Here is a 17,189-nt window from a genome sequence, read left to right on the forward strand (position 1 = left end):
AAATGGAAGTTAATAGTCCGGGAATAAAAGCTAGTTTCAGAAATCCTCTAATGAGCGAAATCCACCAATGAATGAGAAAAGACTGTTTGCTAGAAAACATTGCTAGTACCAGTCAGTACTGGAAAATAATCTTTTGTTTTCGTTGTTCCTGTCACCACGCAGACCACTTACATCACCAACTCTCACAAAGAATCCAAACAGGCAAACAGAAATCAGGCACCAAACTGCCAGGACAACGTGCTGTCCACCTACCACATCAGACAGTACTAAGAAGATACTTTTCAAAGGCATACTTCCAATACTGAAAAGGAAGAGTTTTAATTACTAGGGGTATACATTCTTCACAAGCACTGAAGTTTTGTCTTCCAAATACAGCTTGAAAATTTACTGTGAGGGGAAAAAAAAGCACAAGATAACAGTTATCATAAAACACTGTTTTGCAGATAAGATCTCACAATAGCTAAGTTTTCCTTCTAAAGCCCCTCCAGGGCCACATGAGTTCAACAACTTCAGCAAGAAAATTCTCATGCAAACTTCAGGGAAATGAGCCAGTAAGGTTCTCTGACACTATTTTCCAAACTGTATCTAACTATTAAAACCATTCTTTGACTTAGTCACATAAATGAGAAACAGCCATTTAATTCAGAAACAGATTTATAGTGTTTTTATATGAAAATGACTGTCCCCACTTTACCTTGAAAATTGTCAAAACTGTAGCATACAATTTGATTATAACTTCTACATGAGACATTCCAACATGCAGTATTAAATCTGGAAGTTTAACATGAGACTTTTCTCAGTCAGATATACTTTGAGATATTTTAACATATTCTGCTTTAATCTAAAACACTGTATTGTGCCAATAAATTTCAACCAAAATAAAGATTTCCAAAGAACCTTTACATTTTCATTTCACAACAAAAATAAACACTACTGCAGGACCACCACAGCATATGTGGCCATTAGCAAATCATCCTGCATGGGGGGAGGAAATCCAGTAACTGTGAGTTCCACAAAGTGGCTCTTTGACATTTTAACACAAACACCAAGTGTCTAGAATAATCACTACCACTGTTTTCTTCAGACAGAAAATAAAGCAGCAGCAGCTGCAACTCCCCAGAAATAAAAGCTGCCTGAAAGTTTTATTCAACTATTACCACTTACAGCTCACTTGTAAATGGAATTAGGATCATTCTGTGGAGGCTGACAATTCTATAACCACACCGAACTTTCTATGAAAGCATCAGTTTCCCAATGTACCTTACCTTGACAGTGACCTTACTTTTTCAAGCAGACTACACTTGCTGAATATCAAGCAATCATTTGTACCTTTACAACTTAAAAGGTCACAGGTTTGGGGGTGTCTGTATCTGTGCCCCTCTGCATCCCTTTTCAAATAAGAAAGGATAGAAGAATACATTTTAGAATATATACAGTAAAGGCAGAAGGACCACAGTCACACTAAAACTTTGTGTTTTTCACACTTGAACTGAATGGGACAATATTAATTTGCTTGTGGCATTTCTAAATTTAAGGTAAGGACTTAAGAATGTAAACTCAAAAAAACCCTAATCCGATTTTCTTGAAAGGGCTGAGAGCCCTAAACCACAACCTGAAAAGGGAGCTTACTCAGAAAGTGTGTGTTCCAAATACTGCAGGCAGGATTAGAGCTCACCTTGCAACAGTGTTGAATTATTTTAGAGACTATGACAACCAGCCCAACAGCGGCTTCATTACAACTAAAGTAGTTTGTGGAGTTACAGGATTCTAATGGATAGTTCAAGTGAAAAGATAATACTCTCTTTGAGCAGCAACTGGTCTCAAAGCAGTTTAAAGCTAAGTAGGTTTTTTTCAGGGGGTTGTTTCTGAACAGCAAGTGTAGCTCTAGGATAACAGATGCATCTATCACAGAAAAACAACACATTAATTGAAAACATTCGTAGCCGAAAGAATTTATAGTTGAAGATTCTTCATTCTCCTGAGTTTCAAGGCTGCTAAAGAACTCAATTCACAAATCAAAAGGTAAAATAAACTCTTTCTCCCCTTCAAGACATTATTCTAATAATTTTATCATTACACTAGAAATACACGCCATGGCTAAACATGGGTCAAAGTAATTTCTTTATGACTATGAGAAGGACAAACATATGAAACAAAGTCATACCACATTCAAGATCCTCCAGAATTTATGAAGATAAGTACTCTAAGCGCTAATCACGAAGAAATTTTAGAGGTGTGGAAGCCTTATGAAAAAGTGGTAAGAAACTTCAATAGTTCTGATCAGGCACCTTAATGCACAGCATGTGCTTGCAGGATTTGGACTTATAGGACATGAATGCAACTCCTACGCTACTGGGCTCTTGCTGTATTTGCATTCAAAATTGGGCAGGAGAATGTTTGTAGGAGAGAGCCTTTACACAGTCACAGCTCTGCTTCCTGCAGCTGTTCGCAGACTGCCCTACCTGCTGTACAGCCTTCTACCCTAAGCAATGCAAATCGACTCCGGATTGAGCAAAAAGCCCTGCAGGCTTCCCTAGGTTCCCTCTCCCCCGGGGCTCCCCAGCACTCCCTGCCTTTCATTTACCAGTCCAAACGCCTCCGAAGCTAGAAGCCGGCCACGCAGCACAGCTTTAATTAGGATCAGCATTAAGTTAAGGTTCGAGATGCTCCAGAAAACCAGCTCCTTCCCCACACAAGCCGGCCTAGGGCAGGACGTTTTTACCCTAGGGCCGAGAAGCACCGAGCCCAGCACCACAAGCAGCCAAGGCGAGGGTCCCCGGCACCCCAAAAGAGAAACCCCTGAGGCAAAGCAGGGCAAAGCGGCGAGCACCGGGCGCACGAAGCCGCCGGTTCGGCGGCCGCCATCTCGGGACGGAGCTCACCTGGCAGGTACTCGGCCTCGAACCGCCGCCTCGTCTCGCTGACCAGCGCCGCCTTGTCCCGGTGCTGCCGAGGGCGAACGACAAAGGGGGAGAGAGAGAAAGAAAGAAAGAAAGAAAGAGGGGGAGACGTGAGGAGGGCCCGCGGCACCCCCCAACCATCGCCAACCGCCCCCCGTGAGGGAGGGAATGGGAGCAGCGGAGGAGGGGGGGGGGGGGGGGGGAGAGCGCGAGCCCACTCACGTCAGCCATGCTCCAGGGGGCAGGAAGGAATGGGGAGGGGCGGGGCTCGGAGCCGCGTGACCCCGCGGGAGGGGCGGGGAAACGAGGGGAAAGGGGCGGGGCTTACAGGCGGAGGCCCCGCCCCGCTCCCCCTCCCATCGTGCCCCGCGCGCGGCGGGAGTTTCGGACGGTTGCGCGCTGCCTCCCCTCCCCCCCCCCCCCCCCCACTTTCCGTTAGTCCGTGAGGGCTCCGAGGCCCCGCTGCACCCTCCCCTCCCCCCCCCCTCCCCGGGCTGGGTCCCTCCGCAGGAGCGGGCAGCGGGGCCCAGGATGGCCGCGGTGCCCCCGGGCGACGGGGAGCATGCCCTGCCCTACGGCGGCGAGGTGCTGGTGCTGTGGCTGGCGGGAGCGGGAGCGGGAGCGGGGCGGGCGGAGGCAGCGGCGGAGCTGCGCGTCAGGAGGATGGCGCTGGGCGCCGGGCGCTTCGCGCACAGGTCGAGCGGGGCGTTTGGCGTGAGGGGCAGGCGCCGCGACACCGGGATCGTCTGCTGCGGCTGCGCCACGCATTCCCCAACGGGCGTCGTCCTTCCCTGCGTGCTGCTGAGAAGGAAGAAAAGGAGCAGTGTTGTCAAGTACCTGCTGCTCTCGCTCCACGGCTCCAACCGGTTTGAGCTGTCCTGTCAGTTTGAACTGGACTACGAGCTGAAAGAGGACGTCAGGCTGTTCGGCGGCCCCTCGGTGCTGTGGAGGCACGCCGACAGGCTCTTCTACATCTCCTCTGACACCCGCACGGTGCTAAGCGCTCCTGTCCAACTTTCTTCTGTTGTGTGGGCAGGTGAAATTGAAGGGGAAGGCACTGTAGTCTTAGGGGTAAGAACCGCTCGCCTGCAAGAGAGCGAAGCTGAGGATGAGTTCTCCACTTCGGACAGAGCCATCTGGGGCACTGAGTTCTTTGGATACGCGATCGAAGCGCAAAAAATGCTGGCTAGCACGTGCTTCATGCCTCACGCGTACAGCAGGGTGGTATCTTCTGTCCACGTCTGTAAGAGCGAGATGCTGAAAGAACAGCTCAGAACATCAGTCGTTGCCGTCACCCACAAGAATCAACTCATCTGGTTCCAAGATGGTCGCCCTAAAGGTGTTTGTGAGCTTCCTTATGAGAAACCATGTTCAATAAAAACAGCCGTAACCAGTGGCAATCAGTTGCTATTTATTGTGTCTTTTGCCTCTGGGAATATATGTGTTGTACGGAGTGAGAACTTACAGGTATTTGTGGCCTTCAATAGCTCCCTTTTACTATCCTATCTTCTTTTTTTTTTTTTGTATGTATTGTTTTATCTGAAGCTTCTGCAAGTGAGAAGCTACATGTTCAAGTTCTATAGGTTTTTTGTTGTTGATTCTGTTAAAATTTGTTTTAAGTATGAATAATGATAAACTTTCATTTATTTCTTATATATTTGAAAATAAATCCTAGATTCTAATATTTAGTAATGCATTTTATAAGTCTGAGCCAAAGCTTCTGTTGATAATTAAAAACTTCCATAGTATGAGGACTTAAAGTTATAAGATGGTTACGAATGGGTTTACGTAATTTAGGTTAAAATGATAGTAAATTTGTATCGTTTTAAAGCATAACCTTCTTGAAATTGAGAAGCTTTTGAGTCTCACTTCCCAGTCACAAAAAAAAAACACTGCTCCTAAGGAATCATAGAATGGTTTGTGTTAGAAGGGACCACAAAGATCATGTAACTCCAACCTCGCTTTCCTTTCCTGAAGTCAGTAGTTACAAAACTACTAGGGTTTTGTAATACTCTGTCAAGAAGACACATAACTCAGGAAATGAAAGTGTCTGGTCCTCAGCATTTTATAGACATTGTTACTGTACAACTTTGGCTTTACATCTCAGTTATCTGTGTTGCATATAGTTACACATATTTCTGAATGTTAAAGGTATCATATCTGTAAGTGATCTGAAAGTATTATGAGTTCTAAATAACTTGTACAGCTTTCAGCTATTCATCTGTTTGAGTACACTGAAAAAGTGCAATCTTTGCCACCTGTGTTCTGGAAAGTGGCCTTCAAAGAGGAGTGGCTAAACTTTCCCAGTGTTACTGAGGCTCCAAATGATGGATTAAGGTCTTGGAACTTCTGAAAGGACTGTATTCCAGATGCTTGATTAGGGTGCCTCATTCTAAAAAGCAAGCTTCATCAAAACAACATCTCACGTACAAGACTTATTCCAATATATTTATTTTGAAACTTCTACTTTAGGTTGCTTCCAAATGGCAGAAGGTGAAGTCTGTTCTGGTAGATGATTTTGTTGGCTCTGGAACTGAGCAACTGTTGCTGCTTTTTAAGGATGACTCCAATACAGACTTGTTAAGTACATTCAAAATAACGGATTTGGGAAAAGTCAGCTATGAAGTAAGTTCAGTTTGCCTTTTCTCAGCTGCTCAGCCTGCGCTTACTAAATTAAAAAAAACTTAAGAAATTATTAAGGTACTGGTGCAAAGTGAAATTGGATGTATGTTGTGAAATGCCCTGAAATTTGAATACAACACTCTCTATCTGAATTGCAATGTAAGTTATCTGAGGAGATTGTTCTACTTCCTGGATAGTATCAGCATTTTTTCAGGAATTTAAAATAATGTGGTTGAAAATGTTTCAGATTTGCAACAGGTTTGCTACAATGCTTAGCTTTTAGCTAAGAAAATTAAGGTAAATTATCTGTCAATTATCTTCTCATAATTGGGTCTTTGTTATGTACTTTCAAACCCGAATTGCTTTCATAAGATAAGATTTTTCTTTTAGAATGCATGCTGTTACTCTTATGGTGTTCCCTGTCACCCCCCCCCCCTTTATTTTAGTAGGATGTAATAGCCTGTACCTTTCTTTCAGATTTTTACTTTTTTAATGTTTTCTTTTTTTTTTAGAGTGGCATTAATTACAAAGATGATGTTCCTGCTGCAGAAGGATTGCAAGAGAATGGTTTGCTTACCATCCAAGCTCTTGAAAAAAGATTACAGGTTTGTACTGGATAATTCTGCCTCTGTATTTTCTCCACGTTACTTTATCATTACATTATCCAAAGGGTAAGGTTAATGATACTGGTTTTTTTATTGGAGAAGTGATTCGTGGAGAAAACAATGTTATTTATTGTCCATTCTTGAATTGGTGGTAGTCTGTTTCAGTTCTCTCAGTTATAAATGCATATGGGTAATCGGAAGGGTCTAATTTAATTTTAACTAAAATTTTGAGATAACGCTGACGCTATCTTGTAAAGGCTTTGTAACAGTCATCTTACTGTTAGATATTGAACAACCAGTTTTATAAAATCAGAGTGGCTACTTATTTTGCTCAGCATTACATGCTTTGAGACAGCATAGTGTCAGGTTCCCAAAAGAGTGCCAATGAGCAGCAGCTAATCCTGAAAGAATCAACTTTTCCTCTGTCTATGGACTTCAGTCAAGTCAGCTTTGACTTTTGCCCTACTTAGTGACCACGTTTATTTCATCACCTGCTGACGGTTTTCTTCCAGTTATTAGCAGCTTTCTTAGGCTAATATTGCAAAGTAGAGTGAGTGAAGTTAAAATGCATCCTTTTAATTAGCTTCATTTATAAACCAGGCTGGGGGAAACTTGCTGGAGTATAAGTAATAATGGGAATATATTGTTGGCTGCTAGTGAAACATGAAAATACAACTTTCTAACTTTCATTCTGTTAATAAACCTCCAGCGTGCTCTCCAATATGTTCTTTTTCGGTATTGTGTGTGGTTACTTTGGTCTAAAGGAGATGGTTAGTAATTGACTAAATAGGGAAATTAAAAACAACATCAAATCCCAGCAACTTTAGGAGATAGTGTAAATCTCAAAGTGAGCCAATGATGTAAGAATGTAGTTAGTTTGTTGAGAGTGCTTTAAGTACGAGATAGGAGGTAATTATTCTGTTCATTTGAGAATTAGTGAAAACTTCAGTGTTGTGGCAGATGGATCTTCAGCCCTTAAAAATTGAAGCAAGTTGACTGGGGAAAAAAATTAGAACTCAAATAAAAGCAGGAATCCTATCTATTAGGGAAAGATTAAAAAAATATGTTACTGTTTTTAAATGACAAAAGAGATGTTTAGAGGTGCATCTTTCAAAAGATAAGAACTGTTGTTTGGAAAACACTGAACAATGGATTTGTCTTTCCTGGAAGGCAGAAGAAAGTAGTTTGATTCATTCCAAAGACCTCAGGAGGTCCCTTCCAACCCTAGATTTTTACAGCTCTTCGCTTTGCGCATTAGAGGCCTATTGGCTTTCACATACATAAGTGCATGTTTCCTTCACAATACACTACTTTCTCTTTTTAGACTCTTTCGATGGTCAGATATTTTAAAATTGAATTATTTGCTCCTGTTGTCTCTCCTTGCTCATTAAGTTACTTTCTCCCTCTACCAGACAGACATTAGTTTTCCATCTTGTTTGTTGATCCTTCCGCTTTTGTCATGAAGATCGTCTGCCCTGCCACTGATTGCTAACTGTTTTATGTAACTTGTCTTTTGACATTGTTCTTTTTAAATACCAGCTGTTTTTCTGTTTTACATCTTGGTGGATCTGTGCTAGGATCAAATGAATACTCTGTTTTGCACATTCTAATGGTTCTGGTAGAAGCAAGCCACTGGCTAAAGTTTTCATGTATCATCTGCTGATACAGTCCTTCTGACAGAAACACAGAATCCTTCATAAGACTTTTTTTTTTAAGTAGTAGATCTCTAATTTTCAAAGCCACATGCTAGCTCCAGCACTACAAGCGAGTCAAAAATCCTCTTATGTTTTAATGCTGTAAATCTTTGCCATTGCCATGGTGATGAATTTGGACGTAGGTGCCTTGGTGTTGCTTCCCTGTTGAGATCTCCGCTATTCTGTGTGTTTCCCTGAATAGTAAAGTGCTGTTGCTGCTTTGTTGCAATCTGATTTATTACTGAATTTCAAGGATGGTTGTTTTGATGCAATAGTGCATGGATCCTGCTTAGCTTGGAAATTTCCAAAAGTTATTTAGCCTTGGAGTGGGGGCTCTGATATTCATCATCAAAATTCGGGTCCTGTAGAAATTTGCAATTTAATCGTGCTTTGACAGTCTCTGTGGTATCTCCTATGTTAGGGCAAAGTGAAATAGCAATGCAGCCCTTTTTCATACCTCTGTTGTTACCCCTAAATATTTTACACTCATGTAGCTGTTTCCTAGCCACGTGAAAACTTTGGCAGGACTGAGTTGTGCTCCACTGCATAAAAATAGGCTGCACTTAAATTATACACGGTAATACATGTAAGCTGCATTTTACAGATGGTAAAACTGAAAAATCTGTAAGTCTATTTTTGGAACTGTTCTAAGTTTCTCATGCATTCATTCTTCCTTAACACTTTTTATAGTATCTTCTCAAGAAAACTTCCTTTGGCAGAGTAGTGCAGCTACGCTACAACAGCCACAGTTACAGGGTTTCTGATGATTTTAGTTGGCTGTTCTGGCAGGAATACTGGCCCGTTCTACCTCCAGCTACTGAACAATTTTGTAAGGATTATAATGCCACGTTCTTTTAACTGTGATAAAATTGCTCCCTTCAACCTGGCTTGCCTATTTCGAGGCCGGGTTGGTGGTTGTTTTTTCTTCTCACATCCTTCTGATTTATTGAATTGCTACAATGTCTAATTGTTTCTGTTCCCGTTCTAGTAATGTTGATTTGGTAGTGGGTGGGAAGTTATTCAAGAAATGTTATGTACAACTAATTTTTTATTAGTATTTTTAGTCTGAGCTTTCAGTAGTTTTTTTCTATCTTTGCTGTAAATCGATCCTTTTTTCTGTTTGTTTTCTCATAACAGATTTTAGTCACTAGAAAACCACAGAGCCTGTTACTTACAATAGCAGCAGCTTCAGACTCTAGGCCTCTGAATTATGTTTCCCTTTGGCTTTGTCTACTTTTTCTGTTTCACCTTTACTTTTCACAGTATTTTAAGTCTTACAGTCTTATAATGAATCTTCCTTTTCATTCTCTGCCCTTTGCAAAAAGGCCACAATTCTTGGTATTTTTAGCTTTGTTATTTATTTATTTAATTATGAGTGTTGTAACTTTAATTGCAGTGTGTCAAAGCACTGGCTGTTTTACTTGCAACTAAGTCTCTGCCTTAATTTGTTTTGTTTCTTATAGTGATTCATCTGTTCTGCTGTTTGTGCTGGATTTTCTCTTAGCTCTGTTGTATTCAGCTCTGTACTGCAATGTTTTCGTGTTGATATTTATCTTCTGTTTTAAAGTGATGCACTCTTATTTTCTCAGTTTCACAGCGCAAAGGTTGTGACTTCTGCTGACGCTTGTTGGTCAGTACATCTTGGGATATGAAACAAAGAATGTGCATTTCCCTTCTTCCAGAGACAACAGTAGCCAAGCGTTAGTCTAGTTTTGCCATGTGATAAATTTCAGTTCTCATTCTTGTGTCGCTTTGTGAGGGGAAGGAGAACTTGCAAAAGTTACATGATGGGTCAGCAAGCATAGATGAGCGAATCCTTGGTGGTTTTGACTTTTTCTTAGTCTGTGTTTCCCTGTTTGTTTTCTGTTTATTAGTTGCTCACTCAGGAGTTACTCACCAGTGGGACTGAGTAATGTTTTTATGATGACTGTAGTTAGGAAGAGATTATAGAAACATCTTTCTTCTTAACTTTTGCTTTTCTTTCGCCACCTCAAATCTGACACTGGAGTATTTTGTGGAATCTGGTACTTTGGACACATGGTTTGATAGGCGGCCAATCATTTTGTTTTATGATGGGTACTACTTGCTCGAAATGCTCTTTGCTGTTGCAGCTTGAGTAAATTTCTGTTTTCATTTCTGTTATTTGAAGTGCTTTTTATTCAGTCTTGCCAGTTGGTGATAACTTATCTTGATGTCTTTTTATTTCTTCATTAATTTAGAGGCTGGTTTTCAGTTCCAAGCTGTGTTCCCATGTCTTTTGTTGACAGTAGCAGACTTCTTGGGATCTTGTTTTCCAGAGGAGAGTTTTGAGGAGTTTTCTTAAACTAATAATCTGGTGCTGGCATGCCTTTTTTTTTTTTTTTTTAAACTGAGAATTAGCTTACATGTTTTTGTGTTTGTAAAACTGTTGACTCTTCAATATATTTACTTGAAAAACAATCAATACAAGTCCTGACAAAGAATCAAAATTGATGTCATTACAAAAGTAGGAGCAATAATGAAAGAGATTATCTACGTGATTTGAGAATATTTACTTTAGAAGTTTAAGTTCAACTCAAGCTTTAATATTAAGAGGCCAGGACTCTTAGATTCATACTTTGGCAGCAGAGTAACCTGACCCAGACAATATTTAGAAGTGCTTTTTGAGGAACAACAGGTTGTGATACTAGCGTAAAATGGAAAGTTAAAGGATATCTTGGTAGCTTCAATACCAATTCTTATTTGCTGTAGACTAAAGCCTAAGTCTGATGATCATTTTTATCTTTTACAGGCTGGTCTTACTTCTGTTCGAGAGCTACAGCAGCATTTGGGCCTCAAAAAGAGGGTTCTTATTGAATCATGCAGAGCATTAATAGATCTTGTTGAAGAAAGAAGCCATATTCTACCAACCGCAAAAAAGGTAAAAAGCAGAAGAGAACACAGACCACTTCTGAGTTCTGCTGAGCCATTTGTAGGGGGTGCTTCCCTCAACCACTTGTTACTTTTACCAGTAGGGATTGCCGCTATCAAAACTCATTAATTTGCTCTAAGTAAAGTCTGGTTCATTCTCTTAACCTGTCAATGTATGTAGATAAGAGTAAATTTAATTGCTTTTCCTTGAAATTGATTTACACAGTACCTCCTGACAACTAGGTTGGATGGAGGTGTAAGCTCTAACAAAGAGTTAGTGACAAACAGCAGGGGGAGTGTACAGTCCTAATTGACACAGTTGCCTAGGTAACATGTTAGATCATGGACAGTTATTTGATATGAAAAATTAGCTGTGATAGATATGTGTAAGCAAAATTGATTTTATAACGGGGGCAGAGCGAACCGCAAGCTAAAAAGATGATGGGGTTTGTGCAAATGTTATTTTAGTATGTTTCTTTAAATAAACATCCTAACTTACCTGAAATGCACTTGATCGTTCAGTTAACGTTGTTGTCCCCTTCAGCCAGGTTTAGACGGCAAATTTTAAGCAATTAATGCAATAATATAACTTCTAATACCTTAAATCTTCTTTGGACAATCAGTTATATTACAGTACAAGATTTATACTCATGCTGCTTAGGAGAGAATGAGTTGCTTTTGTCATTACAGCTTGTTTTTTAAGAAAAGGCAATTATGTATTTTAAATCTATTCTAGAGAATAAACTAGCTTATATAGATTTCATTTTGTGTGTCTTAAAAACACTTCCAGGGAACACTTCTGGTAAAACATTAAATAACGCAATATGAAAAGAACAAGTATATGCACTTAATTTATCTAAACAAACATTTTTCTGTAAGGAAGGTCTTGTCTCTCTCTGGGATGATGTAGAAAATCCTCCTCATTCTCTTAGTAAAGAGGCATCATCAACATCTAAAGTTCCAGACCACTTCGTAGAGAAATTGTGGCAGCGTGTTGTGGGTGAAAGCTTGGTAGTTGGAGTAAAACTGACTGAATCATTTTCCTGTAAGTATACGAATCTAATAATTTCATTCTGTAGTTTTATAGAAATTGAGACTATAAGTTAAGCCCTTCAGTAGCAAGAGTGGATTTTTGAGATTTGACTTCTGTCGTTTGAACATCCGTATATAAATTGTTTCATGTGTGTGTCTTGCCAGTATTGTTGTCTCTCTCTAGCACTGTGCAAAAAATACATTAGATAGCCAAAAATTAGTTGCATCAATGTAACTACATCGTTACTGGAGACTTCTTATAACAGAGCTTTCTTTGACAACAATTATAGTTTTTTATAGTCCCTATCAGCATAAGTAAGGTATACTGACGTCAGCATGTAGTGTAAATTTAGTTCTGTCCTAGCTATAATGTTCCTGCTGCCTTAGTGTTAATATCTTGCCATTCCTAGAGTGTGATTTGCTTAAAAAGAAGCACAGAAGAAAACATTTTAAATTCTCTGATCAACTTAATAGTATTCAGGTATGCTAAAGTCAGATATCCAATCAAATAAAAACATTTGCTAAGCTAATCTATTATGTAAATCACATGGAACAAAGAGGCATTCAATACTTAGTTTCAAAACTGTTTGTTTATTCTTATCGTTGTTGTAATGATTTGTTTATTTTGTACATTGGGATTGCTTAGTTCTGGTAGTAATTACTCCTGATGTCATTTCCCTCTTAGATGGAGGGAGCTAATTTGGAGCATACTTTAAAAAAGCAGAATTACATTAAACAAACTTATGTCGGTGGAGACAGAACTTGCCTTTTGACCTACATTCCCACATGCAGTGTAGCTGAGACTGCATTGGGGTAAGCTTAAAGAGTGTTGATGCCACTGAAAAGAATTCCGGTGGCTGTGAGGGAGCTGACCTATTAGGCCCTTCAGCTGTTCTGCTGGAGCTGTGGGTATATTATTTCTCAACTGCCAGGTTGCTGTAACTTTACAGGAAAGTTGACCTTGTCTTCTTGACAGCCTGTTAAGAGCCACCGAGGCAAGAGATTGGTTTTGCCTTTCCAGTGCTTATTCTTTTAGCTTTGATGACAATTTGGTTTTGAAATTGAAATACCTAATCCCTGTATAGCTTCAGAAGCCCTCAAGATTTGTATCTGTTCTTTAAAATCAGCAGCGATATTGCCCTATCCCCCATTTTTACAGTTGAGAAAAGATCTGTGAAGATGATGTCATTTGTCAAAGGTTACCTGATAGGCTAGCAGCAGAATCTAGGTCTTCTGGTCTCCAGTTCAGTACTCTATACGATAACATGTGGTTCTGGGTAAAAGGGCTTTCTTTCTCTCCACCCCAAAGCTGTAAGTCTTTACTGATTATTTTATTGGCTTCCTACTAATGCAAGATTGTAGTGATATTTTAGATTGCACTGTGAGGTGGTGATACTTCTCTGTGAAGAAAATTAGACATTTATAAGACTTTCAGGCGTCAGTGACATCTTGAGACTGAGTTGATAAAAAAAAAATCTTCATTAAGAGAAGATCAAAAACAGTACTATTAGGATTTCATGAAAGAACCATGTGTTGAATGAACAAAGCACTTCATACGTTTCAGGAAATTACTGAATGTTTAAGGCAATAGTATTTTAAATCTTTTATTTTACTCTCTACACACACTTTTGTTTGAATACCTAAAAAGCAATATAAAATACTAGGATAGCTTTTAGTCCTCAAAGACAGCAGAGTTGATATTTTCTGTATTTTTTATTAAAAGAAGATTTGGATTTTAAAAATAGATTACAAATGGTGTAGAGTATCTTCAAGAGTTATGTAGAACTTTCAACATATTCTGGGGGAATTAAATGCCCAAATTATTTGAGTAAAGTGAGGCATTGAATTCCTAGAAGCTCTTAATACCAAGCTTAGATGAAATAGTCATTCAAAATATGCTCTTTGTGCAGTTTCTGAATTAATTTGGAATGATATTGGAGTTTGGTAGTCTTACAAGTCTGTATATGTCTGAAAAGTTTTGGTTATTTCTCAGAACGCAAAATGCATTCCGTGAGTGCAGTCATCTTACGTGGATTTTTACAGGTCACTGAGTGATGTCAGTTTATCTTTAGTGGTGGATCAAGATTTCTCTTCAATTTCTCCAATTATTGAGTGTCGGAATAAAATCATTAAGCTGAACAAAGCCTTCTCAGCATTATCGGTTTCCTCGTGTCAAATTGAGCCTCCACTGAAAAAGATGAAATTGGACTTGCATAGCAAGAATGATCTGAAAAAAGAGGTTCATAAGAAATGTTCAGAGATTCATCTGGAAGGAGCGAAGACAGTCACTGCTGTTACCAGCCTTTCACCATTATTGGCATTTCATTGTGTATGTTGTGTAGTTCTTCTACATGCAAAGAAACAAAAACATCAAAATGACGGTTTACAGAAGAGCAAAAAGATCACTTTACTCTGTGGGAAAATTTTGTTAAGTCTGGAAGATATCTCAAATGGAAAATATTCAATAAAGATGCTAAGGGATAATAGTTACTGTACAGGTAAATGGCTTGATATGATTTGGGTTCATAAATATATGGTTGATTCTTCTGTTTATTCTAGATGAGGCTAAGTTTTCAGGGTGTAATTATGTCTCTCTCTTGGAACGCAAACTGCATAGATTTTTGAATTTAGAGATGGGTGAAATACAAGGCAGAAGAAACTTATCAAAATGGAAAAAAGCATGACAACGATTGCTATAAGATTTTGTGATAGCTAGCATTGGTGCTGAAGTGCGTCTGGAAAGGTTAACTTTAAAGATAAGTCTGAACATGGAAGGCTGCATCCTGCTTTTTTTCCTCTAAGATATTTACTATTGATTAGACACACGTTTTTCTGACTTAGCATTACTATTTTTCAAATAATACCAAAAGTAATTGTAATTGAAGCTTTTCCTCATCTTCACAGCTATTATTTTTTTTTTTTACTTTTTTTCTTTTAAAGTTCCTGATTCAACTGATTTTGAACTGGACTTTTGCTAATGTAGTGAAATGTCTTTCTGATCATTTTCAATGAATTTTAATTTTTTCCTTTAATGCTATATCATCAGCTAACACCAGCATGTCATCTTACTATAACGGGAGGCTATTAATAGTATTCTTTTGGCAAGGTGGTGCTTATCTTTAGAGCTCTCTTATTATTACAGATGAGGCTCTGTTAATCAGGTAACCATTTTGCTTGACAGAAGTAGGTGTAAGAATTTAGGTGAGAAGAAAATTTCCAGAGAACACTCGAATGCAGGTGCAGACTCTTCAAGTAAAACTAGGAGTGTGAAGCAAAAATCTATTCACATTTACTGCATGCAACCTGATCAAAATATTTAGGTCAAATATCTTTTTATTGTATTTTCTTGCAGGTTCCATGGAAGACATACTTGCTGTCCTTGCAGCATCTATGAGATTTTCCTTTCAGATTCAGTCTTCTGACTTCACATTGACTTCAGTAAATTCATGGTTACTTGGAGAAATGGAGTGCACGCCATTTAAAGAATGCCATGACCATATATTCTGTCATAAAGCAGGAAATGTATACGGTACAGTTTTTAACTGGACCCTGAAAAGTCCATTTGAAGGAGTTCTGACACTATTTTGCAGGTAAAATTGGTCAAAAAGTGTGCAGTATATTTATCTTACATATATGCTTTAAATCATCTTTATGTTGTTTCCTGCTGGTTTGCTACAGCTGCATAGAATTATTTTCATGTCAGAACATGAATTTTAATATTTAATGTTGTCTTTGGTAATACATTAGATTCCAAATATTCTAGTCTCCTTTAATATGCGCTTGGTACTATTTCTTTTTTTCATTTCAGTGTATCATAATTTTATATTCAGTATTCTTACAATAACATACAAATTTTATCAGCACGTTGATTTTCTAAGAAAAAGTTTAAGAGAATGTTAAAAAAAAAAAAACAATTGAATTGAAATTGAACTACAAATAAAAATGTCTTTCTGATCAGTGTGAGAAACCTAGCTACTTAGAGATGCTTGTGGATGCTTTTTGTCTTTTTTTTTTCTGAAATTTCTTAAATTTTTCTTTATAAAAAGACATCTGAGGAGCTCATCTGGCCAAACACAGAAAATAAGACAATTTTGAAAATCTCTGCATTCCTGTTAGAATGAATGTTGATCTGTCACTGTATCGTATATGCTATACAGGTGTCCAGGGAAGTCAGTTCCCTGATGAACACCAACACTGTTTTATCGTGGGTTCTTTCTGATTTTGAATATATGAATCTAAGTGTAACACTTTCTTACCAGTGACCATTCAAAATAGACAAGTGGTGAGCCACCAACCAGCTGTCCAGTGCATACCTCTTGACATCAACAACCTATCAATGACTGACTTTTTTGTTTTTTTGCCCCTGCATGCGGGCCAGGAAACACATTTCTTTGTGTTGTCCCATGTGGTCTTTACATACGATGAATCACTTCGTAAAGAAAGAAGCGATGCTTATGTAACTGTGCATATGTAGAATTAATGGTGGTGAAGCAACAGTTCTTTTGATGTACTTTGTCTAAGTGTGCACTCCATTAGAAAGTCCTTGCTTACAGTTATGTATGCTGTATACATGGTACTTAAAACCGTAATCGTCCAAAGTTTTTTCCCTGCATAAAGTAGCTTTTCTGTAGTTACCACTAAAGAATTTTGAACATACAAGGTAGGTTAATAATAATACTCTTATTTTACAGAAGTCTGACAGTCTTGTTCCAGTGCCTTCATAGCCTTACTAGAGTTCTCCCACCAAGCTGTGATGTAAAACTCCTGAAATCTGGAAGCAAAGGTGTACTTACCGAGCAGTTAGCACTGGCTTTGGAAAAAGAAATGCTCACCTCACGGACTTCTCTCTCCTCAAAAGAAAGTAAAGCTGAAAACAGTTTGACAAGGCAGAATGAGCCTGCCAAAAATATCAGTGATGCTCCTGTGGCTTCTTTACTGGACAGTGAGGACAAAGTTCAGCAATTCAGAATGAAGCTTCAGAATGAACGGGAAGAGAGTGTGCTAAATATGAATCAAACAATGAATGGTACCCTTTACCAGGAAATGGCTTTGAAAATAGCAGAAGCTCAGCTCAGTTCTGATATGATTGTGTGGAGACTGAGCAAGTCCTAGAAACTATTTATTTCGAACAAAGTTTTAATTAAAAATATTGTATTAAATATTTATATTTTCATAGATACTTATTTGTATTATTTTTTTAATCTCTAGAAATAACTATAGAATAACTATTTTGGTGACTTCTAGTTCAGCAAAAACAAGTATTCAAGAGTCATTTTGTTACAGATTTCTAAAATACATTAAGGTATTTTCTAATAAATGCTATTTCAAAGTTGTAATTCTTGATCTTGAAATACATTAGAAAAAAATAGCAAGCAAGTACTGTTTAAAATAATCCTAATAAATTTATAAGATGACTGCTTACACAGACAATGCTAAGCTTTTTAGAA

The 17,189-nt window shown here is 38.6% G+C and overlaps 2 protein-coding genes across 2 annotated transcripts in view; one reads left to right on the forward strand and one right to left on the reverse strand.

The window, feature by feature from the left end:
• Nucleotides 1-3,172, reverse strand: part of MOSPD2 (motile sperm domain containing 2) — a 35,332-nt gene extending 32,160 nt beyond the window's left edge. Inside the window, exons 1-2 of the mRNA XM_035542194.2 lie at nt 3,123-3,172; nt 2,883-2,946 (exon numbers count right to left, since the gene is read on the reverse strand). Of these exons, the coding sequence (XP_035398087.1) occupies nt 2,883-2,946; nt 3,123-3,131 (73 nt within the window). The 5' untranslated portion in view covers nt 3,132-3,172. The remainder of the gene's footprint in view (nt 1-2,882; nt 2,947-3,122) is intronic.
• A 391-nt stretch (nt 3,173-3,563) lies between these two features.
• On the forward strand, nt 3,564-16,930 carry FANCB (FA complementation group B). Its single transcript, XM_035542048.1, has 8 exons — nt 3,564-4,367; nt 5,373-5,525; nt 6,035-6,127; nt 10,592-10,720; nt 11,590-11,759; nt 13,786-14,240; nt 15,095-15,332; nt 16,434-16,930. The coding sequence occupies exons 1-8, from the start codon at nt 3,564-3,566 to the stop codon at nt 16,852-16,854; spliced, it is 2,463 nt and encodes an 820-aa protein (XP_035397941.1). The 3' UTR covers nt 16,855-16,930.
• Nucleotides 16,931-17,189: the final 259 nt, after the last annotated feature.

The sequence above is a fragment of the Cygnus atratus genome, chromosome 1 (genome assembly GCF_013377495.2).
Source record: "Cygnus atratus isolate AKBS03 ecotype Queensland, Australia chromosome 1, CAtr_DNAZoo_HiC_assembly, whole genome shotgun sequence".
In the NCBI taxonomy this organism is placed as follows: Eukaryota; Metazoa; Chordata; class Aves; order Anseriformes; family Anatidae; genus Cygnus; species Cygnus atratus.

Coding starts and splice junctions, on each gene's coding strand:
- FANCB (XM_035542048.1), top strand. CDS start 3,564: ATGGCGCTGGGCGCCGGGCGCTTCGCGCACAGGTCGAGCGGGGCGTTT. Junction 5,526..6,034: donor TGGGAAAAGTCAGCTATGAA/GTAAGTTCAGTT, acceptor TTTTTTTTTTAG/AGTGGCATTAATTACAAAGA. Junction 6,128..10,591: donor CTCTTGAAAAAAGATTACAG/GTTTGTACTGGA, acceptor TATCTTTTACAG/GCTGGTCTTACTTCTGTTCG.